Genomic DNA, 26,475 nt, shown 5'->3' with positions numbered 1-26,475 from the left:
CACTTGGGTACCATGGACATTTTCTAAGCCGCTGCTCTGATGCCTAAATACCCCTGGGTGCCTGATATTCCACCAACTGGCGTTTTCAAAGCAGTCTTAAGAGCTACTGCCATCCCACAGCTAATCAGCTGCTCAGAGTCCTAGTGTGTGCCAACGTCCTGGAGGCATTGAAGCAGGATTTTTAAACTAGGCAGGAGAATCTCAACAACGGGACCCACGCCTGTAGGCATCTTGGGAGCAAACTTAAGACTAACACCTTTCAGACCCTGAAGCAGGTGGGCTGCATGCAGGTCACCAATAGGGTGAGGGCAGCACAACAGCTGCAAAAAAGATGCTCTGGGCACAGGGTAGTATAGGGTAAGTGTGAGAGAGGTGTTGAGCATGAGCAGGACAAAGAGAAAATTTTGGCTGCTAGGGTATTGTCTACCTTAACAGCTAACCTAGCTTAGGGGCCTAACTTCAGGAGAGAGTTCTTTGCTGAGGACCCTAGTTCAGGGCTGGAAATTCCATTAGGCAGCAGGGCACCTAGGGGTTAGGTTTACAATGCTTAATGGAGTAACATCTAAATGCCTTTACGGATCTGGGCTGAATCTCCTAGTTCAGATATCATCTAACTCCTCCAGCTCTTGAGTGAATCACTGAAACATATTCAGCCACAGATTAAATGGTTCCAGAAAGGATCAGTGCCCCCCTCAACATTAGTTCCACAAGGGATGTCTAGACGCACTGTAGCTATCACAGAAGAAATCTGCAAAACTACCATCAGTCATCTATCAACCTTTTCATATATCACTACAGACTTTACATTTTAACCTTCAGCAGAATCATCCTGTGGCAAGAAGGTTCTCCAAGTAGTGATCCTAACATAAATTCATATTACTAATGTGAAGGATTTTAAGTCAGGATTCAGAATGGGAAGTGTATTATCTGATTATTTTCCTTTCTGGAATTGACCTATCCTTCATCCCTTGAAATGAATTATTTCAGTATTTCTATGATGGCCCCTTAACAGGTCAAAGTGTATCACTGGAATTAACTGTTCCAATTCCGTTTTGGAGTTACTCAGCTATCATGATGACAGAAGGGATGTGGCCAAAGCCCCTAGCCTTTTGTGGACATTATTTACTGGAAGGGAGGCACAGACCAGAAGGTCTTGAATTCAGAGAGTGATTAGCCCCAGAAAATGAGTTCGGGTAACTTTAAATTGTGCTGAATAGGAATACCAAAAGAGAGAAAATGCATTTAAATAGAAGAGCTCACAAAGTGTAGAATTAAAGCCTCTACAAGTTACTGAGCCAGCCAGCATCCAATATATTTTATCTTTCAACCCAATGTGGTAACATTAGACCACCACAGCACACAGATGGAAGTGTGATTTAGCAGACCGTAGAACACTCTGATTTTCCCCATTAGATCACACTTAACGAAACACCTGTGCTAAATAAATTTATGACAGTTCACTGGGATATGCTCCGTGTTGTTGTTTTTTATTTATTTTTTTACTTTCTGCAGTGCTCATTTATTCTTATGAAAATAATGAAGAATACTTATTGTGACAGGGTCAGGTCAGATGGCTACAGGAAAGTGGTTCTGCTGGGATCCTGGAAGTGGGCAGGCAGAAGCCTGTCCACTGATAAAGGACCTCTCCCAGCCTAAGGGAAGGATCCACAAGGCCCAAGATCTCAATTAATTACGGGAGACAACTAAAGATATATCAGGGGCAGGAGTCACAGGGCTAAACGAAGGGAACCTGATGGGGACACCGAGCAGAGAACCCCAGACAGCACCCACTGCTTCTCGAAGGTGTCAGGGGAATCAATGGATGTCGCTCAGAGGAACTCTGCCCGGATGCGTAAGTGGACGGAGGATCAGAAATAGGCCATGCAGTTGCAGTGGGTTATATGGTTTTTGTAGTGTACATTGGAATAATACTTCCTTATTTACTTTCTCCAACCACTCATGATTTTATAGACCTCAATCATATCCCCCCACCCCTCTTAGTTGTAAGGAGCATAAGTATTATAATTGCCATTTTGCAGATGGGTAAATAGGGCAAAAAAGTTTAAATGATTTGCTCAACATCATGTAGTCAACAGTAGAGTTGGGAAGATAAATCAATATCCCTGACTTCTAGGTCTTTCCCACATACCTTTATATATATATATTAGTAGGGCTCCGTGTCTGTCATGGAGCTGTAGAAGTCACGGATTCCATGATTTTCCTTGACTTCTGCAGTGGCCAGTATGGCTGACCCCAGGCCAGCCCAAGCAGTTGGCTCAAGGGACCGGCTCCAGAGCCAGTCGCACTGTGACTAAATCGTAGCCTTATGTATTAGTAGATACATACTACTAACTGTGGTATGTAACCTATCATTTAAATCAGCTTCTGTACCAGATGACTGGAGGATAGCTAATGTGACGCCAACTTTTTAAAAAAGCTCCAGAGGTGATCCCAGCAATTACAGGCTGGTAAGCCGAACTTCAGCACCAGGCAAATTGGTTGAAACTGTAATAAAGAACAGAATTCTCAGACACGTAGATGAACATGATTTGTTGGGGAAGAGTCAACATGTTTTTTATAAAGGGAAATCATACATCATTAATCTATTAGAATTTATTGGGGCACCAAGCATGTGGACAAGGGTGATCCAGTGGATATACTGTACTTAGATTTTCAGAGAGCCCTTGGCAAGGTTCATTGCCAAAGGCTCTTAAGCAAAGTAAGCTGTCATGGGATAAGAGGGAAGGTCCTCTCTTGGATCAGTAACTAGTTAAAAGATAGGAAACAAAGAGTAGGAATGGTGAGTTTTCAGAATGAAGAGAGGTAAATACTCACATCCCTCAGTGGTCCCCTGTAGTGGAACCAGTACTATTCAGCATATTCATAAATGATGTGTAAACAAGGGGTAAACAGTGAGGTGGCAAAATTTGCAGATGATTCAAAACTACTCAAGATAGTTAAGTCCAAAGGAGACTGTGAAGAGTTACAAAGGGATGTGACAAAACTGGGTGATTTGACTACAAAATGGCAAATGAAATTCAATGTTGATACAGCAAAGCAATGCACATTGGAAAACAATCCCAACTATGCATATAAAATGATGGGGTCTAAATGTGCCACTACCACTCAAGAAAGAGATCTTGGAGTCATTGTGGATAGTTCTCTGAAAACATCCACTCAGCGCAGCAGCAGTCAAAAAAGCTGACAATGTTGAGAATCATTAGGAAAGGGATAGATAATAGGACAGAAAATATATTGCCTCTATATAAATCCATGGTATGCCCACGTCTTGAATACTGTATACAGATCTAGTCACTCCATCACAAAAAAGATATAATGGAATTGGAAAAGGTACAGAAAAGGGCAACAAAAATGATTAGGGGTATGGAACAGCTTTCATATAACGAGAGATTAATAAGACTGGGACTTTTCAGCTTGGAAAGGAGACAACTGAGGGGGAATATGCTAGAGGTCTATAAAATCATGACTAGTGTGAGAAAGTAAATAAGAAAGTGTTATAACTCCTCTTCATAACATAAGAACTAGGGGTCACCAAATGAAATTCATAGTTAGCATGTTTAAAACAAACAAAAGGAAGTATTTTGGACACAGTGTAGTCGACCTGTGGAATTTGTTGCCATAGGATGTTGTGAAGGCCAAGACTGTAACAGAGTTTAAAAAAGAACTAGGTAAGTTTGTGGAGGATAGGTCCATCAATGGCTATTAGCCAGGATAGTCAGGAATGGTATCTCTAGCCTCTGTTTGCCAGAAGCTGGGAATGGGCGATGGGGGCGATCTTTTCTATTCATTCCTTCTGAAGTCTGTGGCGTTAGCTTCTGTCAGAAGACAGGATACTAGGCTAGGTGGACCATTAGTCTGACCCAGTATGGCTGTTTTTATGTACTTTGTGTTGTATGAAGTTTAGTATTGTTGAATGAAGGTGACTCAAGAATATTTTTAAGAGTTGCATGGTATTTTTAAGATTTCTCCTCTTCTGGGTTCTGATGGAGTATGCCACAGAAACATGATCCTTTGTTTCAGCCTTTGTGTTTAGCACATTTGAAAGAATGAAAAAACTATTTAAATAAAGTTGGAATGGAAGTGCTTACTTCTGTTACTGGATTCTGTTAATATAAGTGAAACACATTCATCTATTTTATTCTATATACACAGAGCAGGAATTCCTGAAACCACTCTAAAAATGCTATTAACTATTATGTAGAAAACATTTTATTGAATAAACCACATTAAGGAAACAATAAAGAAATATGAGTAAAACTGTAATTATCTGGATCCCCTTTTGGTAGGAAAGGGATAGTAAAGCATTTGATAATTGCATCTTCAGATCAAATTAGTTTCTATGTAAATCTGAGGAACATCCAAATTTCAGATAACCAGTGATTTGGATAATTGGGGTTCACTAGCATTAAATTTGAAACATAAACACTTCCCTAATACTTTTATAAAATAAAATAAGGCTTTTAACTTTCATATGTTTCACCTAGGGCTTTGGCAATCAAATTTCAAAACGTTAATCTTAGATTTTAGGTTGAGCAGGCCCTTAAAACTTCAAAAGCAGATGTGGGGATTTGCTTTCTGGAAGGATTGAAGATGATTCTTGGGGTGGAAACTCTACCTCTTCTCCTACCAGTTTGCCATGTTTGCAGAAGTGCCATCATCATGTCAAGTTAGACAGTAAAGAATTAGGGGCATCTTAACAGAATGTCATGTTTTCATTTCTTTGGTTTGTTTTTTACCTTTAGCAATTCAAAATAGTGTGTGTGGAGGAAGTGGGTGGGTTGTAGTATTTAGATTGCCCAGTCTTCTTCTATGAAAATAAATGTTCCCTCCCTCACCCATCATCCTTTGTTATAATTTGTACTTGATATAAAATCAAACTTATATTTAGATGATACAAACCCAGGAAACCCTGTCTTAAATTTTTTATGTAATGCCACTAAACTCCTCATCCAGAGTATGTATTTCCCTCTCTCCTATAATTTTCTTGTGGTTTTCATTATTATATCCTAAATGTGACATCCGAATTGCTTTATTCATCATCTTAGAGGCCTTCCTTTCCACATTTCAATCTTATTATTTTGCAAATACATCACCGTTTAAAGAACCAATTATATTAAAATATATGGATGTACTGCAGAGATTTCAGAAAGCAGCATGGAATATGCCTATTCCAGTTTCAAATTCCAATTTTTGTGAGATTATTGTTAAATGATAAAGGTTGTGACTTTGTTTTGAAGAGTAAGTCATTCTCCCCCTCCCCCCTGATTCATGTAAAGTCTGTGTATGACTGATTTAAGAATTCAATGCAAGCACCTAAAAAGTTAACACTTTTTAAACACATCAGCAATCTAAAGATCTAATTTTTTTTTAAATAAAAAGAGAGAGAGAATAAGAGAGAACCTATTTCAAATAAGTATCCCATTTCCAATAATCTTTTTGGGTGTTATTTCTTCCATAGTTGAGAGGGTGACCTGTCACGATTACTATATATAGAGAGAGTAAGTAAAATGTTAAATGCGCCAATATTTAGAAGGCAAAAATACTAGCGGTTTTGTAGTTAACAGTATGCTCTGTGGAAAACCATGTGGTTTTGCACGCTCAAAGAATTATGCTCCCTAAGATTTCTGAGAGTCATAGCAGAACAGTGTCAGAATATTCTTTATAGCTAACATGTATCTCACTGTAAGCCCAGTACAATTAAAGAAGGTATTGTTTCTTGTAGTGTAGACGCTTCCATTAAACATAAATTCCGATCTTCAGCAATATGTCTACATCTGGTCTATTTTTCCCTTGACCTGAGCTCATGTTCATAAATGTTCTAGATTAAAAATTACCTATTTAGTAACATCGGTGGGTCAGTTTTAGTTTTTGATCCTACTTTTCAGTCTGCAATGCAGAAAATAACAAACTCCTTTTCTTTTACACCTTGGTATGCTATTTGCAGCATGCAGCTATATTTATCAGATCTGCTGTGGTTCACATTAATTCTACTTAGAATCATGCCTGTGTCCCAGGTTTCAGAGGAAATTCAGGTTGTTAGGGAATTGATCCACATTATAAAGCAAGGTTCTGATCTTGCAAAGATTTAACCATGGGCTTAGTTTTTGTAGGATTGGGCCCTAACTGTGGTCCACTAGTGAAGCATAATTTACAGAAGAATCCTGCTCTGTAGAACTGGATAACCCACATGGTCTTTTTCCATCTTCGGTGAATAAGGCAATACACAGATGCAAGACATCTGCTATAACACAAAGCTGAGTCAAGTGATGTCACAAGAAAGTTGTCTTGCCACTGTTATGCCCTCTCACACTGTCACCCAAACAAACCAGGGTTCAATAATGGCAAATGAGTAGAGAACGACCCTGTAGACTGTATGCTCCAGCTCACACCAGTTGAGCACTTACCACCCAGTGTATATCAGACCTGGACTATATGATGTTGTCTTAATTGATTCCACACTGGAGTTGGCAGCTCTAGAGATGTGATACTCAAGTGGGGCTACACTTTTGGCCCCAATACCTGTGACTGTGGCAAAGAGCCTCAAAATATAAAAAGAAAAGGAGTACTTGTGGCACCTTAGAGACTAACAAATTTATTTGAGCATAAGCTTTCGTGAGCTACAGCTCACTTCATCGGATGCATTCAGTGGAAAATGCAGTGGGGAGATTTATATACACAGAGAACATGAAACAATGGGTGTTACCATACACACTGTAACGAGAGATCACTTAAGGTGAGCTATTACCAGCAGGGGGAAGGGGGAGAACCTTTTGTAGTGATAATAGAGGCTGTCCGGTTTGGCCAATGTACATGGCAGAGGGGCATTGCTGGCACATGATGGCATATATCACATTAGTAGATGTGCAGGTGAATGAGTCCCTGATGGTGTGGCTCATGTGGTTTGGTCCTCTGATGGTGTCGCTAGAGTGGATATGGGGACAGAGTAGGCAATGAGGTTTGTTACAGGGATTGGTTCCTGGATTAGTGTTTCTGTTGTGTGGTGTGTAGTTGCTGGTGAGTATTTGCTTCAGGTTGGGGGGCTGTCTGTAAGTGAGGACTGACCTGTCTCCTAAAGTCTATGAGAGTGAGGGATCGTTTTCCAGGATAGGTTGCAGATGCTGGAGAGGTTTTAGCTGGGGGCTAAGTGGCATCCTGTTAGTTTCCTTGTTGGGCCTGTCCTATAGTAGGCGACTTCTGGGTACCCATCTCGCTCTGTCAAGCTGTTTCCTCACTTCCCCAGGTGGGTATTGTAGTTTTGAGAATGCTTGATAAAGATCTTGTAAGAGTTTTCTCTGTCTGAGGGATCGGAGCAAATTTGGTTGTATCTTAAGGGCTGTAGACAACGGATTGTGTGATATGTCCTGGATGGAAGCTGGAGGCATGTAGGTAAGTATAGCGGTCAGTAGGTTTCCGGTATAGGGTGGTGTTTATGTGACCATCACTTATTTGCACTGTAGTGTCCAGGAAGTGGGCTGGTCCAGGCTGAGGTTGACGGTGGGGTGGAAATTATTGAAATCCAGGTGGAATTCTTCAAGGGCCTCCTTCCCGTGGGTCCATATGATTAAGATGTCATCAGTGTAGCGCAAGTATAGGAGGGGCAGTAGGGGATGAGAGCTGAGGAAGCGTTGTCCTTAGTCAGACATAAAAATGATGGCATACTGTGGGGCCATGTGGGTACCCATAGCAGTGCCACTGACTTGAAGGTATAAGTTGTCCCCAAATCTGAAATGTTTGTGAGTGAGGATAAAGTCACAAAGCTCAGCCACCAGGTGTACCATGGCCTCATCAAGGATACTGTTCCTGACAGCTTGTAGTCCATCCTCGTGTGGAATATTGGTGCAAAGAGCTTCTACATCCATGGTGGCCAGGATGGTGTTTTCAGGAAGATCAGTGATACGTTGTAGTTTCCTCAGGAAGTCGGTGGTTCTTGAAGATAGCTAGGAGTGCTGGTAGCGTAGGGTCTGAGGAGAGAGTCCAAATAGCCAGATAATCCTGCTGTAAGAGTGCCAATGCCTGAAATGATGGGGCATCCAGGGTTTCCAGGTTTATGGATCTTGGGTAGCAGATAGAATACCCCTGGTTGGGGCTCTAGGGGTGTGTCCATGCAGATTTGTTCCTGTGCTATAGCAGGGAGTTTCTTGAGTAGATGGTGTAGTTTCTTTTGGTACTCCTCAGTGGGATCGGAGGATAGTGGCCTGGAGAATGTGGTGTTGGAGAGTTGCCTGGCAGCCTCCTGTTCATAATCCGACCTGTTCATTATGTTCTTTCCCTCTCTTGGTATTGACACCTCCTCATCAATGGTTGGGAGTGGACTACATCCACCCTGATTGAATTGGCCCTATCAACAGTGTTTCTCCGCTTGTAAGGTAACTCCCTTCTCTTCATGTATAATAATGCCTGCATCTGTAATTTTCACTCCATGCATCTGAAGAAGTGGGTTTTTTACCCATGAAAGCTTATGCCCAAATAAATCTGTTAGTCCTTAAGCTGCCAACAGACTCTTCGTTGTTTTTATCATTATATGGACACTTAGAGCCACTTTTTGATGCTACTCATACCAGTGTAAAATTGGAATAATTCTATTGATTTAAAGAGAGTAACTCCAGATTTGCACATATGTAACTGACATCAGAATACAGTCCTTTATCTCTTGAAGAAATAATAAATGAATGAATGAATAGCCTAAGACAAGGGATTTAACATTTTTTCTCTCTTTCCGTATTACAAAAATGGGTTCAATAATTATACTCACCTTTGTCACAAGGTGGTTGAGAGACACAAGTAATGTTTTAAAATGTGAAACATGGATTGTGGATTTTAGCTCTGAATTAATAAATTGTCGTCATTTGACTGAATTGAATTCGCTGCTCTTACACTTCTGAGCTATGACTGGCTGCTTTAAATCCCTCTGTTTCCTGGCTGTATTCATAGTTTGGAAGAATCCTTGATGAAAAAACATGGTAAATGGGTAAAGCACCTTAAAACTATTTTTCAGCCTAATTCTTGTTTTTTCTGGTTCAGCAACAGCTAGGTATTAGGTTGTGCCTTTCGTTCTTTAGGAATCTAACCTTTTGGTGACAATAAACAAGATTTAATATTGGCTCTAGCACACAGAAATTTCATGATTTCAGTGTGAATTGGTGGGAAATTTACAATGTTGGAAAATATTTCTGGGATAATCTGTTGTGCAACTTTCTTTCAGACTACCTAGAAAACTGCATCACTCTTGGACTTCCAACCCAAACATAAATGCTCATCAGTAGAAAGTTGTGTAAATTCAGGTCACATAGCTGTTCGTTAGCCAGGAAAAGTAGGCTATGCTGAAACATCATGCACAAATATGAAACTAGCTATTGGTTGAAGACTGAACATACGATTGAGCAGTGCAACTCTGGAAATACCTCCCACAATCAGATGCATATGGTGATATGTTTACTGCAGATAGGGGAAGATACATATAGAATTTTGCTGCTTTGCTGTCACACACAGATCTATCGACAGTAGGAGGCAATTGTTTGAGAGTCTCCTCAGTGGTAGGATTCTGATGTATAAGAGATCTAGTCTTAACTTCCTTTGCCAATCAGTATATGGAGCTAGTGTTCAGTTATCACACCTTAAACTATATTTATGAGATGATAAATGTTTAGACTCAACCCTTTTATTATGAATGGTTGATACTTTCTGAACCTATTCCATGCATTCCAAGCTAATGCAGTGAAGACAAAAGAGGAGGCTTCTATCCTATGTTAGCAATAACTACACTGCTGAAGAATGTGTGCTCAGCAAAAACATCTCCCATGATGAATAAACAACTCATGCATGAGCAGTGCTGCCATCAGATCTTCAGGAGTTGTTTATTGCTGAGTATGCACTTCCCATGATAAAGTTACTGTCCAAATAAATTATAGTTTTGCTTAATAATTGACAGTCACATATTAATAAGTGATGTGTCACATGCAGGTGTTTGAATTTTTAATCAATTTTGAGCCTAATTTAATAATCAAAAACTGTGCGTGCAAATAGGACATAAATTTTCTACTAGTTCTGGTGGATCAGACCAAATTTACCATATACCTAAGGGGTTTTTATTACAGGAACACTTGGTCCTTGAATATTCTTCTTTACCAAATTGTTATAATTTAGGTTTTTGCCAAAGGCAGAGAAATATTCTTGAGATTTCAAAGGTGATATTTTATTAAAAAGCTGATATAGATCTTTTTATGGTTGTTTCATTGTATAATTTGTGTAAGACCTTTCTATATGGTAGAGCAGCTTCATGACCCTTTGAACATCTTCTGCATTGTTAGGACACAAGGTGATGAATACAGCTCCCAAAGCTTGCAACTTAGAGGAATTATTAATTGCAGTAAACTATCCTTGCCACTCAGTGACCAAAAACTACTTTGTGATTTCCAAAAATTAAACAAGCTTGCAGGCAGCAGCAGGCTTATGAGTGATAAGTGAAAAAGCTTTGATCATATTTGAAAGGAATTAACCTTGATTTGTTTGAGTTCCAAAATTTCAGGTATAGTACATGGTGTTCTTTACCAAAGTAATGTCATTTCCTCTAGATTGCAGTTGAAAAATGTCATTGTGTACCTCCTCCCACCATCCAAAAAGACAGAGATGAACATTAGCTTGGGGGATGGAAGGGCATACAGTATATAGTGCATCATTCTTATGTACATTTTCTTTCATTATAGTAGCTTATCTACAAATTCTCTTCTCTTGATTAGTACAGTAAAAACCTGCTGTGGGTTTGTGGGTTTGTTTGTTTTTAAAAAATCTACACTTGTTCTGATTTCTGTGAGTACTGCATTTGACTGTTTGTGCTTGCACAGGGTTAGTGAGCGAGAAGCTGAACTGGAAGCAGCTCTAAGGCTGCTGCAACAGTTCTACCTGGATCTGGAAAAGTTCCTTGCCTGGCTTACAGAAGCAGAGACAACTGCCAATGTCCTGCAGGATGCTACACACAAGGAAAGGATACTAGAGGACACGAAAGAGGTTCGGGAGCTCATGAAACAGTGGCAGGTAAGTCAAGTGTTTTAGCTACATAGACCTGCATGAATGCAAGATAATGATTTCTTTGTGCTTGTGCATGCTGTTTAGCTTATTTTAAACTGAAATGAAATTGAAAATAATACTGATTGTGGTACCAATGTTTAATTGTTGCTTTGGGGAATTCCTTTAAAAATTGGGTGACACACATTCTGATTCTGTTTAACATCCTGATCTTTCAGTGACTGAGTCATTTAGACATGGAATGAGATACTGTGTGTTTTGAAGCACAACTTAAAACAAACAGAAATAAACTTTGCTGAAACAGATATTTAGATTTTATATTGCAGAAAAATTAATTATGGTGCTGATGCAGAGTCTTAAAGTAAGAGTTATTGACATATATGAGTGTTTGTTATGCATTTCTGATATTTATAGCAATCCTGTATATTGTGTCTAGTTTATTCTCTGTTGTTTAACTGAATTAGTTTTGCTCCATTACTTTCAAATACTTCAAAAATATTAATCTTGCATTTGGTTGATTTTTGTTAACGTGTTCAGTTGGAATAAAAGAAGATGGCCTGTCATAGTTAATGATCATACAATTTTCAGACAATTATTTTCCCTGGATAAAAAAAAATGCTTTCTCTACCTTTAATGTTAAGAAAGAGAAGGTGGCATGTTTTCTTGGTTTTTTTTAAGAGAGTCTTCATAAGAAAAGATTCATCATTAGAGATGAAAAACTATGGCTGAGGCACTTATATTTACATTGTGCTCCCTTAATAGGGATGTGTGTTCACAGATTTGTTAAATTATTGTGGTGTATATAAGGCAGAGCTGTATGGTAAAATGTACTTACAGTGCTTTAGCTTCACCTTGGTAATAAATTCACCCACATCCAAATCTGGAAACTCCAGAGTCTGGAGACGATAATAGTTAATTTGTTTGTACATTAATTTAAATGTGAATTAATTGAAAATTACAGAGATTGTGTTCCATAAATAACATTAGGTTAGAGATAGCGTTGCCTTTTTTCTCAAATGCACTTTATACTATTTATTCTACTATAACTCGTTTTTCCATTGTAATGCTAATGCATTATTAATTAACTCCATTACACTGTACTTTAAAAGTCAGAAATGTTGCATTCCTTAGAAATCAAATCTTTTTTGCTTGAAAAGTTGATTATGGTTATCCAATGTTTTTATTTAAAAAATACTCAAAATTTTCACTCCTCTATGTCTGACTTTAGTTGGTATGATCCTTGAGAAGTAGTTATGAATGGGAGATCCTGCTGTACTGAATTAGACCATTTATATCCCGTACAGTCCATCTCTTTTCACTCTCAAGTATCTTATTTTTTGATTGCTACTGGAATTAAAAAATATTCCAAGTTCTCCTTTTACACTTCTAGGTTGTGTGCGATATTAGCAATAATTTAAGTTGGCGTGGTAACTTTTGTATGTCACATAAAAATGGCTCATCCGCTAAAACAGAGTTCCTTGCAAACTGAAGTCTAGTATTTGATTCTTAAATATAGTTGAAGTTAGAAATAGAGTTATATTTGGTCAGAAATACCATGTTTGCAGCCTGCAATGCTTTTTAAAATTACTGTGGAGGGAGTCATCCTTGGATGAAGAAAGCAGAGCACATACAATAAAATATGAGAAAGAAACATTTAACATTATATTCGGCTCAACTTTAGACCCACTGAGTAAATGAAATAAGAAATAACTGTATTGTAAGTTAAAATATTTTTTTTTAAACCTTGGGAGTTGTCTTTTAAAGGAATTGTTGCACTGGCATAAGTCTGAATTTTCATCAAGGCTTTTGCTATGTTTTTAAAAAATGTCTTCTCAATATATGAAGGGCAAAATGTGTAGCAGTATCTCTGTTTGCTTCCTTTTCAAGATGCAAACACCATTCTGTTCACTGTTTGATCTTGGCTGTGCAGCAAGAGCAGTGATTCTTACATATTAAAAAGAAACATTAGTATGCAAAGGCACAGCAGCAGCTGTTTTATTGTCACTTACTCCCAGCTGATTCATATATATCTGTCCACCCATGGAGCAGTAATTTTTGACTTTCAGTGAAGGCTGATGGGTAGAAGGGGGGAAAATATCTTCATGAAATATCTTTTTGTTTCTCTAGCTCTCTGTCAATCTCTCTCTCTAGAGCATGATACTTTTGGCTAGGCTAGACTATTTGCCTATCACTGTTTATCAGCCACTTCATAGCATGTTTAATCCTCCAGAAAAACCTCATAATTCATGAGTGCTGCAAGCACAAGTGGATTAGGAAATGTCTTTCTCTTGAATGGAATTAATGTGGTTGATGTCACTATGAAATTTGTTGGAATTTTTTTCCTCCTCATGTAAGGAACGGTATAGGGTGGGAAAGTGCCTGTTCTTTCCCATACTGAAATCCAGGACATTTTTATTGAGGTAAATGAAGTCCTGCTGGGTGCTTTAAGGGAAAAAACTCTTTTTGATAAAGGTGATTAGCATGATTCTGTATTACATGAAATCATAATTGTTATAAGAGCGGCCTATAATTAATTTAAAAGTAGTGCAGCACTGCAAACCAGATGACAGGGACTGAGTTTCACTAACTTTTAAGTTCAGGGCTGTGTTTTGAAACAGCTCAAGTGTTTGTTTGCTTTGTACTGCACTACTTATCATGTGTGAGATTGACCTCAGATTTCTGATCTAAAGACTGGGAATATTCCTCAAATGATAAAGGTAATTCTTCTATTCAATTAAGCATTAATATGTATGGAACTTATTTGGAGAACAAACTGCTAGCCTTCATCCACTTCTATTTGCTCAATAGCGTATGGCTGATTCTCTGGGTATGATGATAGCATTGTTCACGAATCCAAACCATCATCTTAAAAAAAATATATGAGCAAGTTAATAAATTATTCTTATTTATTGTGGGCCAGCAATGTACGTGTTGCTCTACAAAACAGAAAGGACAATGGTCCTTATCCCAAGGGACTTACGATATAGCAAATAAATGATTATCTATAAACATTATGCATACATGATACATACTGCGAAGGTCATATCATCACTTGATCAGTGTTATTTAATAATGTGATTAGAATTCATACAGCACGTTATGCATGTGAAGTAGTCTATAGACATGAACTAATCATCACAAGAACCTGTGATGTTTGTTGGTAAGCATTACTATCCCCATGTAAGAAGAAGCAAGAAGGGAAGCTGAGATCAAAGGTGCAGTGACTTACCCAAAGGCAGACCATGAGTGTCAGAGCCAATATTACAATGCAGGAACTCCTGATTACAGCTGGACGAGAAATGTTTTTTCTTATCTCGTGAATAATTTCCAAGATTTAAAAAATTTTCACATCTCAAATTAGGATGAATAGTCAAAATCCTGAAAATATTCACAAACTGAATGACCCAAAATGAAAAAGAATTAGTTTATTCTAATGTTACATTTTGCTAATTTGGAACATTTTTATTTCAATCTATTTTTAACCTTTTTTTCAGTTTAAATTTAAAAGGAAATCCATTTTGAACAGGAAATCCAGAATTTTTCATTGAAAATTGTAAAAACAAAATGTTTTGACAACTTCAAAACTTTTTTCTCAGTTTTTTGTGAGTTGGGAAACTTTGTCAAACCCGACCTTGTTTCGCAAAATTTTGGTTATGATGAATTGGCTTTTTTCACTGAAAAACTTCATGAAGAAATTTCCCTGCTAGCTCTACTCCTGATTCCCAATTCAGTGATCATTATTCCACACTGCCTTCCCTTTAAAATTAATTGTATAGATAGTAAATATTTATCACTGTCACACGCTGTTTTAATGGATGGGAAACTTGACTGGATCTGCAAGCTGCCGGACAGCTTTAGGATGAAGGAGGAATGTATATAGGGATAAGCCCCTCTTCCCTGGCATTGCCAATGGAGAACCACAGAGGTGCAAGTCAATTGGCTCTTTCCTCCCACAATCATTTCTTTAAAGCTTGGCCTGTTTTGTTTTGTTTTCCCCCAGGCTCCTTGCCCCATTTTTAGCAGAACATGTGCTCCCTCCATATAAGTTATATTGTATAGGAACTGTGTTTTCATGTTGCTCTGTCTAACTGATTGTCTGTTCAAAGGCTCAGGAAGTAACTTTTCCCATCTGGGCCAAATTGGCCGGGGATTAATGTCCCCCCCCCCCTTCCTCATAGCATTATGATTAGGGTAATACACAGATTAAATAGATACAGGATGTAGGAATTTTTAACATTAGAAATTGTACGAGTGTCAGCTGGTCACAACATGCAGCAAGTGTCCAGTGTTGGTGAATGGCCAAAGGGCCAGTGACTAGTAAATGCAAGACATGGGTTTCCACTGATGGACCCCATGTCAATGGGCAAAAGGGAGCCCTGAAGTCCATACAGGCCAGGTTTCAGTGCCTTATAAAAGCTGCTTTTTCAATTTGATGTATTTAATGAAAACAACATGTATATATTGCACAACTGTGACCTGGTTTTTTTTTTCTTCTTTTTTCTACTTCTTACTCTTCCCCTTTGAGTTATACTACCCAGGGTAGTGTGTGAATGAAAGTGGATCTCTTACAAGCAGACAAGGAAAGTTGGAAGCATACATAAAGCAATAAATAACTGGGAAAGAGGGAGGGAACACATTAGCTTTTCTAGAAATTCCAGTGAAATTCAAGTGCCATCCAGAAGATTATTTTCTTGAGAATAGAAATAGAGCCCTTAATGTTTGCTATGTGATGTTGTCATGAAGCAACGAAGACAGGCAAAACTTACAGAACATGAAAGCGTTTTGTTTTTCTTTTGGAGAAAGTTTAAAGTGTTTCAAACAAAGACAATTATTATGGAGTGAGTCTACCATGTGCTGTGACTCTGATCATAACAGTGAACAAGGTATGGAAAATGATCAAATAAAGATTGTATCTTTAATTTATTTTAAAGCTCAGTCTATTAAATTGAACTGCATTTGGTGAGGATCATCTCATGTTAATTCTGTAGGGGGATGGTTGCAGCTTACACTTTCCCCCCTCCCCTCCTAAATTAATGTAAGATGGAACACCTGGGCTAGTATAAAGAATGTTTAAGCAGAGCTGTTTGTACAGAAAGGTAATTGCATTTTGCATAGAATTTCAAAATTTGATTTCATTCTGATTTGGAATGAAAACCAAACATTTCAAAGTTCTACATGAAAGGGAGAGCCCTGGGGGCCTCAGGCCTGCGGTAATCCTGGGGCTGGGTGCCACAAGGCTACAGACCCTGAAAGTCCAGCAGTCCCCTACTCCAAGGCAATCCACTTAGCTGCCTGGCCCTAAGCCAAAGACCATGGGAACCCAGGATGCTGAGGAGCTGGGATCTTGGAAGCTGGGGTTCCCTTTGCTTCTAGGCTCCTGGCTTCCTGTCAGCCTGCCTAGTGAGCTGCAGAGAAACCTGAGAACTTTGGGTCCATGATTCCCAGAGCTTCCAGGCTCTTGGCTCTTCATTAGCCCATCCAGCGGGCTGCTGAGGAGCCAGGTAGGTAAGGTGGGAGGAAACCAGCCAGGTTTCTGATGGAAGCCTGCCTGTTTTCCATAGACTTTAGTCTAAATCAAACTATCTCTGTGGGTTGTTTCAGCTTCCATGAAATGGCATTCTTTGGTGGAAAAACGTCCTGTCAGACAATTTCTGGCTAGCTCTAGTTTTAAGACACATATGGTTGAAACCAAAAGCTTGTCAGTTAGAGGCTTTGTGCATAAATCTCCCACGCAGGCCACAGGCAATTAAGTTTTAAACATGAGGAGATGAGAATATGCAATAGAACTGAATCTAGATCTAGCTTTTCAGTACACTTTTCCTATGAATATGTGTCAAAGCACTTACAAGACAGCAAGTTAGACACTAGTAATGTTGTGATCATGCACAGAGAAATATAGTAGCCACTTGCAGCAGGCACTAGTTCATACACCAGTTTGGGCATCAGGTTTGCCAATTAACTGTTACAGGCAACGTGCTCAAAAACAAGTGGGTGTGAAAAGATGCTTTAAGAAAGGGCCAGATGCTAATGGGATTTTAAGAGTGATGGTGTTTTGCTATTCTTTTCTGCTGGAGATATTAATGTGTAGAATGGAGTAGAAAAGATAGCAAGGGAAACTTCAGCCACATAGTCAAGCTAGAAGAAAAATTAAACAACTAACTGGAGAGGGAACGTTGTCCTCAATACTAAGAGTATCCCCTTCACTTTACAGAAAGTGTCATGACAGCCACAAGAGATAGACAAGTCTGAATTTCAACTTCACTGTGCCAGCCAATCCCAGAGAAGTTAGGGGGAGTTCACTTCAAGGTAGAACAGGCAATGTTTGCCCTCAGGACCACTGGTAGGTAGGGCATTTGTTCAATAAAGCTCTTCTGCAGCCCCACCAGTGAATGCTGGTAAAGGGAAGTGCTGATTTAATGTATATCTGGGCCATAACCACTTCCCAAAAAGTTGTGCCCATTTTTAAGCTCCCTCGGTCTCCCAGGCTGACTTTTTGCCACTGGGGCTTTGAGGCAGGATTTTTGAACTCAGCAGTGATGAATTAAGACCACAGTATGTGAAGCTAAATGTAGGTTTCCAAGTAGTGTTTTTTTCCACTGACTCTCAGGAAACTTCCAAGTTTTATCATTGTCTTTTTAAAATCTGTTGAAACAAACTTGCACTACAGAAGAGGTATAGTTGACCCAGAAATAGTGTGTGTCAGAGAGGTTTTAGGAACTGTGAAAATAATGATAGAGGGTGCTAATTAATGGGCTATTTCTTCCCTCTTGTAATTCCATTGGCCCACAAAATGAATTTGGCCCATTATAATTTGAGGACATTAAGTAGAAAAATACATCTTTGATAAAGATTTTATCTTCAGAAATATTGGAAAACCCCTAAATTTAAGGGTCAAGTGTATATTTATTTCTTCTCTTGTTACTAATGGTTTGAGTATATCAAGGGAACATGTCTCTAACCTCTAAGATTTTGCTATCCTTTCTCAAACTCAATATTTTTTGAAGAAACTAGGGAAATTAATGTTCCATTGGGTGGATAGGACTTCTTATAACATAAATAATTTGTCTGGGGACTTCACACATTTAGAGGTGTTCCTTTAGATTCTGTTGATCAGAAATCATTAGATCAGAACTCATGAGTAGAAAATAAGGTTAATATGCCTTCAGCACTTAACAGTTCATTCACTGAGGGGTGGGGAGTCAAACGTAACTGCACATTCTGATTTCCTGATGATGTAATTATATTAAACCTGTGCATTATAATGCAATGTTTGTTTCTACGAGCATGTATTTGCATGCATCATTTGTCTGAACTGACAGCAGTGTAATAGTTGAGGTGATTTGCACATTTATAACACTTTCTCGAGAATTTTCACACTTTACATACTAGTTACTCCAAGGAGTTATGTAATTATATGTTGTGTTTTATTAGCTAATTTAAATACATCATGTGTTCCCTTGAGGCCTAGATTGATACATGGCCGTATGCTGGAGATGAAAATAATGAACTTTACTGTCTGCTTTAGCACTTGTGGTAATATGAAATCTCAGCTGTGTTAATTACCCTTGTGGTTTGTCTTTGTAGCAATAATTATATGTGACATTGCTTTCCAGTTTATGTAATATTAGACATAATTCAGAAATTGGCATGGATTTATCCTGTTATTATATCAATGTAATTTTTATAAATTAAGCCTGTAGATCAGTAAAATTAGATGTTTATATCCCTGTAAAATTTAAGAAGGCAAGAATCCATGTGACAACTGTTTATTTAAATGATAACCTGAGAGCGCTTCCTGTTTATGAGGTAGCAACTGTATCACAATCAAAATGAACTCTGTTGTTGAATGCCATGGTTCTTATAACACATACATTCTGATACCAAAGGTCCAAGAGTTCCTTAGATAGGGTATGGTTACTCTAAAGGATATATCATTGGGTTAATACTATTGGCCTGAAATGTGTAACAAAATATTTCTCTGACCCCCTTACCTTACCTTGTTCAGTTATGTTCACTTCCCCCAGTACCTGAACAACTTTACATCCACAAGAGCTGACGATGTGCTTATACCAAAAATGAGAGTAATGTGATGTACCTTAAGTTATATTTTAAAATGAATGGTAGATGTCCTATATAATCAACTCAATGCTAGTTTTCAGTAAAAACACAGGAAGCTGATAATAACTGAGGAGTCCGTGTCCAAATTTCTTCTCAGACTTGCTTCAGGCTGGCACCTGGCATCATGGCTTGTGAGAGAAACCCACCTTGTTTTCCTGTAGCAGCCTTCTTTCAGTAGCAGAGAGTTTAGATACATCTCTTGTAGTTGGTAACATAGCAGTGCTTTGAGAGAATAAAGAGTCCTTCCAACTCGGTTTTAAACTTAAAGCAGAATACGTGAATCTTGTCACAAGAACAGCCTTACCTCAGCAAAAGGTGTTTGGGATTGGGTGGTGAACATAGCTGACAGGGAGGTAAAAAAGGAAGCTGTAAAGTTATTGTTGGATTTATTTTATTTTAATGTCAAAAAAGTGATTTTGTAGTAATCCATTTGATGTGTCCATAAGAGTATTCTCTCCCTGTGCTCTGGGTGGCTGATTTACAAAGGCACTATCTAGTTGCTTGCTAATATCTGGACAGTGAGTAAGTAAATTTCTTTACTCTGTCTGCTAAGGATTCTCCAATAAATATATATAAGCATTTATATCTAAAAGATCTTACATTTTTTACCAAATTTGACCGGGCAAATTTGCTTTTTACAGTGAAAAATCACCAATATTACATCACAAACTTTACCTTATGTTCTGAAGTGGCATAATAATTGTCAGGCCCATCTTGACTGCCTGTGAATTTTAGAACAGTTTGAACATTGGGCTTTACACAGAAATGCTGTTGCAACCTCATATATGATATGGCTACATATCATCCCACGATGAACAGCTGAATAAGTGAGTCTGAGAGGTATCTTACCTTGGGATATATTATAAAAAAAATCACTTGGAACTGTCTAGTTGAATCTACAGGCAAAGTGTTTGCCCTTCTCAGTATTTATATTACTTCTAGGGAAAATTCACCTTTGGCAGGGATTCTTTAGTAGTATTCAGATGGGAGTAAACTCCATCATGGTCAGGGAAATCACCTAACTTTCCCCTCAGTTTCTTGGCAGATTTTAATAAGGAGATCCCAGGAGTCCCTGAGATCAATACATCAGTGGGAGGAGGAGGGAGGGGAAACAGAGGGTTGAAAGAGAGAGATCAAAAGGGAAAAGAGGAGGAAAGAATTGAAGGGGAGAGGTATTTATAAGTTTTAAAACCAAATGGTAATGACCTTTAGGATGGAAGGATGTGGAGTTAGCATCTTGGGAAATTGAAAGGAAGGAGTTAAAGGATGAGAGTGGTAAGAGCACATTTCAGAAATAACTTAAGGATTCTTTCTGGTAGCTCAGAAAAAACCATGTCCTTGGCAGATAAACTCCAGCCTTTGGCCTCCAAATTTATGTACCCAGGATATGGTTCTTAATTCTTTAACAGGGATTCCCCTCAAGTTATCATCCAAATAATAATATGCTATGCCGCCATTAGCTGGCTGGGGTGAATCCAGTTTTTTAAATCTTGAGTTCTAAATTGAGAGCATATTGCCAGTATGACACCGTAGGGAAGGCAACACTTGGGAACTGCCAACATTCTCCTGAAAAGAAAACTTAAACTACAATCCTTTTAGTTAGGCCTGTAATCCTTACAAACTTCTTATTCCCCTGTCTTCATACAGTACCACTAGTTTGCAGATAGGACCATTTTATAAAAAAATTATACAAAAGGAATGTTTTTTATCAGTGCTTGTATTTTAAATTGAATGATAGCTGGTCATTGGGTTAGGGGTTGGGAAAAGAATTGAGGAGAAGAAAAGGGTTACTTTTGCAGAGTAGTAGCTCAGACAGAATTTTGGCTTCACTAGATGTACTATATACATGAAGTACAGTACAAAAAGCCTTACTCTCAGGTGTAGAGTTCAGGTTCAATTAGGTCAGTTTTTAAATCTGTTTATTTTTATAAACAGATGTTTTAGACAAGTGACATAAGGGCCCAAGAGCCCTTAAAGCAGTTTTAAATGTCATACATTTCCACTACATTAAGATGAATGTGCTGCTATACGTAACACAATGATAAGGATAGTTATCGCCCCAAAGAACTGACAGTCTATAATCCTTCAAACATGCACAGGAGTAGACCTATTGAAGTCAATGGGACTATTCTCACATGTAAAAATAAGTACACACATAAGAGTTTGCAGGGTTAAGTCTTAAAGGACAAGCATACAGAAGACAGGACATACTGGGAAATTTAAATGAAAGACTGATGTAAAAAGTAATTTTAATTATGTTTGTTTTTAATTACTGACTACCACCTGTCCTCTGGATAGGATTTTTTTAATGGTTCCATATGGAGGTACTGTAGTTTTATTTCAAAGAATGAAAAAATGAATGTTTCACAGCCAGCATGGTGGTCAAGCAACATTCTGAAAGATTGGCATCCTGCTGTACTTGATTCTGAGCCTATATGATTTTATTCAGCTTTATCCACAATGGTATTTTCCAGTATCGCCGTGTGTTTTGGTGTGGGGAAAGGTGTGGAGAAGAGGAACAGGAGGGTTTTGGTGCTCTGGGGAATGGGAATGGGAATGAGAAAAAAAGAAGATGAGAATTGAGAACAGCCATGTACCACTAAGCTGCTGCATGGTGCTGTGTTAGTTATGAGCTGAGTATTTCCAGAGAAGTCTAGATGCTGTTTGTCAATGGTAAATCTGCAGTGCCACAGCTGTTCTTCCTAGCTGCATGTCAAAGAGAGAGAGTAGTAAGAAAATTGCGGGGGGAATGAATGCAATGCATACATCAAAAAACAGTGTGATTGATTCATTTGGAGTGACCTTTTTTAATGAGAAAAAGAGTAAAAGTGTTAAATGCTGCACAGTTCATGTGGGAATTTAATGGATTTATTTGTGCACTCTGCACCAAAGTGTCTTGTTTTACAAGTCGTATTGTATTTGTTTTACAGATGTTGTATTTCTGTTAGTAAATACCAAATCTTTCTTATTTTATTTTTCAGTTAATTGATCTGGCACTTAAGTGGAATTGGGAGGAAGCAAATATTCTTAAAGATTCCTGTTATAGAAAAAAAAGTGACATGTTTTACTTCCCAGCAATTGTAATATAAACAAGTATCACACTTTATTGATAAAGAAAACAATATAACATTTTCATGGCAAAATATATGAAGCCTTCTTTCCAGAGTAGAGTGTGTTGAAGAAAATATATATATATATATATATTATATATATAGTTATAGTTATAACTAGAAAAACATGCTAAGTAAATCATAATTAGTAGTGCAGTTTGTGCTATGGACAGCTTAGATATTCCAAGTGGAGTACTGTGTTCGTATTGAACACCTGCTGGCAGTTCCCAGTAAATTTATCACTCTTAAATTGTAAGAAATCCCCCACACAAAGGGTGTTGCATATAAAAGAAGAAAGGGAAATTTGTTTATTTGATCTACCATTTAAACATCTTTTTATAACTAAAATAAAGTTAGAAGACAGCATTATTTGGCAAGCAAATTCATATTAAGTGCAGTTGCTAGACATATTTGTGTTTTTCATTCTGATAAAAATTCTGACCATATTGATGGTACCAGTACAGTGTAATTAGAAGCTGTGAGTCAGGTCAAAGAAGAGAAATACATCATTAGAGTGCAGGGCTATTCTCTCCTAAAAACTCACTGACATCACAGTTTTGGAATGTTCCAAGTTTTTAAAATGTTGCTTTTCAGAATCATTTCTTTGAGCTCCAGGAATAAAAATCCACTTAGGAATAGTTTATTCATGTCTTAAAAGAGGATGACTGCAGAAGCGACAGGGAAGTTACTCCAACCCACCTTTTAAATTGGTGCTGGAATTTTAATCAGGGGCTCCAAAAGCCAAGCAGGCCCCATGCAACATAACACCACACCTCACCAAGGACATAGCCATTCCTTTAATTTATGTGAAGTGGAGCAGTCAGAAATAAGTCTGTTTTCCGAAAGGTTGAGCATTAAGAAGGGAAGTCTTGCTGGTGACCAAATTAAAATATTGTATTAAAAATAATGGTAGGAATAATGACTACCACTGACCCAGTTCAACACTTTTCCCTTGTAAGCGTCATGGAAGGTCAGGCTTAAAAACGGATTGTAGTGGACACTTTTCACACACAAACTAATACAGTTTTGAAACAGATAGCTGGGAAGGGCTGTGGTAGCATGACTTATGAGAGCTTGTCCATACCAACACTTAGCTCGTGGCAAGCTGGGGTGTAAATGTATCTCGCACTAGCCTACCAAGCACTAAAAGCTCCACAGTGCACTTTAGTCTACCTCAGTGGCACTCTCAGCCATATGGACATTGTGGCAGGACACTAATCAGGACGCAAAGCCGCCCAGTGTGGGAAAAGGAGGAGCAGTTTGCCCTGGGACCCACCACTGAGAATGTTCCCAAATTGAGTGTGTCAAGGTTCCTTCCCCACTCTGAACTCAAGGGTACAGATGTGGGGACCTGCATGAAAAACCCCCTACGCTTATTTTTACAGCTTAGGTTAAAACTTCCCCAAGGTACAAACTATTTTACCTTTTGTCCCAGGACTTTATTGCTGCCACCACCAAGTGTCTAACAAATATATAACAGGGAAAGAGCCCGCTTGGAAAGTCTCTCCCCACAAAATCCCCCCAAGCCCTACACCCCCTTTCCTGGGGAAGGCTTGATAAAAATCCTCACCAATTTGCATAGGTGAACACAGACCCAAACCCGTGGATCTTAAGAACAATGAAAAAGCAATCAGGTTCTTAAAAGAAGAATTTTAATTAAAGAAAAAGTACAAGAATCACCTCTGTAAAATCAGGATGGTAAATACCTCACAGGGTAATCAAATTCAAAACATAGAGAATCCATCTAAGCTAAACCTTAAGTTACAAAAAGACACAAAAAAGGGAATATACATTCCATTCAGCACAACTTATTTTATCAGCCATTTAAACAAAACAGAATCTAACACATATCTAACTAGATTGCTTATTAACCCCTTACAGGAGTTCTGACCTGCATTCCTGCTCTGGTCCCAGCAAAAACAACACACAGACAGAGAGAAGAGCACTTTGTTTCCCACCCCTCCAGCTTTGAAAGTATCTTGTCTCTTCTTTGGTCATTTTGGTCGGGTGCCAGCAAGGTTATCTTAGCTTCTTAACCCTTTACAGGTAAAAGGGTTTTTCCTCTGGCCAGGAGGGATTTAAAGGTGTTTACCCTTCCCTTTATATTTATGACAGAGTGGCATTGAGATCCAGCGCACTGGGACATAATGCCATTCAGATTTTGCCCTGCAGCCCCTCTGTCATAACTGAGAGGCCACAGAACCAAACCTGAGTGGTGCTTAGACCCTACGTGCTGGGTTACAATGACCGGAGCAGGGAGCCGAGCCACTGCTGCGGGATGCATGCAGTTGTATGTATGAGGTGAAAATATTGTGAGTGCGCCCCACATCTATTCTGCTTTGAAACAGGATTAGATTAAATTGCACTAGGGAACTTTTAGCACAGGGCAGCAGGGTTCACATAGACAGTGAGTTATGGCAAGCTAATGTGAGGAAGATTTACACCCCAGCTTGTCACAATCTGAGTGTTCATGTAGACAAGCCCTGAGGTAGAGAGTCATTAATACAGGATATATTAGAGAAGAACAAACATAATCACAATCAGTAGTAGAAACTGGGATAGAATGAATGTTTTTTTCTGGGCAGCATCACTCTGAAATGCTCCAGAAGTTGGTCCCTCTGTCCCATTTTTTCCATAGCCCTTTAATATGCCTCATCCATGCTCAAGTAGTTTGTTTTAACACAGTACCCTCAATCCTAGAGAGTGGTTAGGTGGGGTCCCTGCAGTTTTGCTGTGTTTGTGCCACGTTTAGTCTTGGCCCACCCAACTCCAAATTGCTTGAAGTGGAGATCACAGATAATACAAACTTCCAAAGATTTCTGTCATACTTATTTTCTTGATGATCAATGTTATATAAGAGATTTTAATCACATCCTGTAGTGATATAGTACAATCTGCATTTAATTTACCTATTTATCTTCTGTTGCTTATAGAAGCACATTTGTCTGAAAAGTGGAATAATTAACTTAAATTGTTTGTGGAATCCATTGTGGATTTTAAGGGAAGTACTTTCTGCTATATGGCAAGCTTGAAAAAGATGATTTGATGGCCTCTGTCACGGTTCCTCCCCCACTCTGAACTCTAGGGTACAGATGTGGGGACCTGCATGAAAAACCTCCTAAGCTTATCTTTACCAGCTTAGGTCAAAACTTCCCCAAGGTACAAAATATTACACCTTGGACTGGCCGCTACCACCACCAAACTAATACTGGTTACTGGGGAAGAGCTGTTTGGATGCGTCCTTCCCCCCAAAATACTTCCCAAAACCTTGCACCCCACTTCCTGGACAAGGTTTGGTAAAAAGCCTCACCAATTTGCCTAGGTGACTACAGACCCAGACCCTTGGATCTTAAGAACACTGAACAATCCTCCCAACACTTGCACCCCCCCTTTCCTGGGAAATGTTCGATAAAAAGCCTCACCAATTTGCATAGGTGACCACAGACCCAAACCCTTGGATCTGAGAACAATGAAAAAGCATTCAGTGTTTTACAAGAAGACTTTTAATAAAAATAGAAGTAAATAGAAATAAAGAAATCCCCCCTGTAAAATCAGGATGGTAGATATCTTACAGGGTAATTAGATTCAAAAACATAGAGAACCCCTCTAGGCAAAACCTTAAGTTACAAAAAAGATACACAGACAGAAATAGTTATTCTATTCAGCACAATTCTTTTCTCAGCCATTTAAAGAAATCATAATCTAACACATACCTAGCTAGATTACTTACTAAAAGTTCTAAGACTCCATTCCTGTTCTGTCCCTGGCCAAGACGACTACAGACAGACACAGACCCTTTGTTTCTCTCCCTCCTCCCAGCTTTTGAAAGTATCTTGTCTCCTCATTGGTCATTTTGGTCAGGTGCCAGCGAGGTTACCTTTAGCTTCTTAACCCTTTACAGGTGAGAGGAGCTTTCCCCTGGCCAGGAGGGATTTCAAAGGGGTTTACCCTTCCCTTTATATTTATGACAGCCTCCCATATTTATACTTAAGATTGCTCTGCTCCAAAAAGCTTGACTTGAATTCTGATTGTACTCTAGACAAAGATGATTATATTTCCATGGGACCAGATAAGTAAAAATTATGTTCCTCAGACAAGTAAAAAGAAGAAATTGGGAAATATTTTGTATATCAGCCAAAAATCTATTAGGCAGGAAAATATGGATTTGGTCATCTGAGATATATAATTGAGAACCTCTGTTAAT

At 38.6% G+C, this 26,475-nt stretch overlaps 1 protein-coding gene across 11 annotated transcripts in view; it reads left to right on the top strand.

Annotated features, from left to right (window-relative positions):
* Positions 1–26,475, top strand: part of DMD (dystrophin) — a 1,937,833-nt gene that overhangs the window by 1,530,767 nt on the left and 380,591 nt on the right. For all 11 annotated transcript variants that reach the window (XM_073357918.2, XM_073357898.2, XM_073357881.2 and 8 more), the window contains one exon: positions 10,863–11,052. In XM_073357918.2, coding sequence (XP_073214019.2) covers positions 10,863–11,052 — 190 coding nt within the window. The remainder of the gene's footprint in view (positions 1–10,862; positions 11,053–26,475) is intronic.

Source organism: Lepidochelys kempii, chromosome 1 (genome assembly GCF_965140285.1).
Source record: "Lepidochelys kempii isolate rLepKem1 chromosome 1, rLepKem1.hap1, whole genome shotgun sequence".
NCBI lineage: Eukaryota > Metazoa > Chordata > Testudines > Cheloniidae > Lepidochelys > Lepidochelys kempii.
The sequence above is the reverse complement of the archived record's forward strand: the minus strand, read 5'-3'. Positions and strand labels throughout refer to the sequence as shown.